This window comes from Antrostomus carolinensis, unplaced genomic scaffold (genome assembly GCF_000700745.2).
Source record: "Antrostomus carolinensis isolate BGI_N321 unplaced genomic scaffold, ASM70074v2 scaffold4705, whole genome shotgun sequence".
Lineage (NCBI taxonomy): Eukaryota > Metazoa > Chordata > Aves > Caprimulgiformes > Caprimulgidae > Antrostomus > Antrostomus carolinensis.
The window spans coordinates 76786-78357 of NW_010316961.1; the positions used below are offsets into that span (position 1 = coordinate 76786).

Consider the following 1572-nt stretch of genomic DNA (forward strand, 5'->3'; position numbering starts at 1 on the left):
GCTGGGGCCCGGAGCCATTGGTGCCATTGTCATCGCCTCCCTCCTGGGTACGTCTGTGCTTGTGGCTTTGGTCGTCATCACGCTGAGAAAGTTCTCGGCCTCCTGAACTCAATAAAAGATTTTTCTGTAACACAACCAGCTCGTCTCCTGCCCTCGACTGCTCCTGCTCCCTGTCTGCCTGGGGTGGGCCCTTTGGGGACAAATGCTGTCACGGATGTGGCAAAGGGCACTCCAGCCTCTGCACCGGACAGCACCAAAGATTTTTCTGTAACACAACCAGCTCGTCTCCTGCCCTCGACTGCTCCTGCTCCCTGTCTGCCTGGGGTGGGCCCTTTGGGGACAAATGCTGTCACGGATGTGGCAAAGGGCACTCCAGCCTCTGCACCGGACAGCACCCGAGTGCCCTTTGCTCTTGGCGTGCGGTTCTTCTGGGGGCACAGAGACCACAGCAGCCACTGTCACCCCCATGGGCAGGAGGGACCTGCGGCAGTGGGTGGCTTTGAGCTGGCATCAGCTCTCTTAGTCTAACCTGGGTGGGGGTAATGGTGTTGGGCATCACCTTGCACAGCTGTCCTGAGGAAGGGTTGTTCAGTTAATGTAACCCACCTTGACCCCTCCCTGGTCTTATCCCCCCCATGTTTGTGTTCAGCCCCACTTCCACCCAGTTGCCCCACACCAGTCACAGTGGAAGGGGCTGGGTAAGAGGCGAGCGGTTGGTGTGAGGGGAGGAAGAAGACGCACGTGTGTTGCTTTGGCGCTGGCTCGCTCAGCTATATTTCATCACACAGAAAAACGAGACAACGAGAAGTTCCCCTCAGTTCGCTGAGGCAGCCCGGCAGGGGCTGAGGGGCTCCAGCCCGTGCCTGTGGGCCCCAGGCCTGGCCCTGTACAACACTGGAGACCACAGAAACGGAGGCGTGCAGGGCTGGTTCTGAGGAAATAACACTGGATGCCACTTAGTGCCTGAAAATGGCACAGCCTTTGCCGAGGGACTGGAGTCCTAAAAAGTTGCATCGGAGCAAGAGGGGCTGGTGGTGGGTCATGGGACAGTGCACAGCAGCCCTGAGCCCCTCTCCTCCCAGAAAAACAGTGAGGAACTGGTGTCCTGGCACTGGGGAACCTGGGTCAGCCCCTCCACTCATGAAAGAGCAGTTTCTGATGGATAAGGGAGCGTTTCCATGCTCTGAGAAACATTCCAGGTAGGTGAGTGTGGCTGGGCTGGCTGCTGGGCTGTGAAGCTGGAGGATCCAGGATGTGCCAATTTCTCAGGTAATTTCCAGGACTTCCTAGTGCAGGAGCTCCCCTGGGTTTTGTGTTAGAGAATTTGTGGCTGCTGTGAGTTCTGGGCCCTGAGATGGAGGTGTGGTTGTACTCAGAAAGCTGCCTTTGTGATGCTGTTGGGGGGATCTGACTTGAGGCCTCCCTCAGCTGGGTCTGACCTCGCACCCCACGTGTAACCTGGGACTCGTGTGGCACAGAGCCCCCCTCCAGCAGCTTCCCGGTGTCCTGCTGCCTCCCCGCGCTGCCACGGGCACGGCTGTGCTCCTCTGCTTTGTGCGTGTGGCTGGGGGG

General features: G+C 58.8%; 1 protein-coding gene across 1 annotated transcript in view; it reads left to right on the forward strand.

Annotated features, from left to right (window-relative positions):
- SNORC (secondary ossification center associated regulator of chondrocyte maturation) overlaps nucleotides 1-106 on the forward strand; it is an 8902-nt gene extending 8796 nt beyond the window's left edge. The window contains 1 exon segment of the mRNA XM_010168399.1: nucleotides 1-106. Within this exon segment, the coding sequence (XP_010166701.1) occupies nucleotides 1-106 (106 nt within the window).
- Nucleotides 107-1572: the final 1466 nt, after the last annotated feature.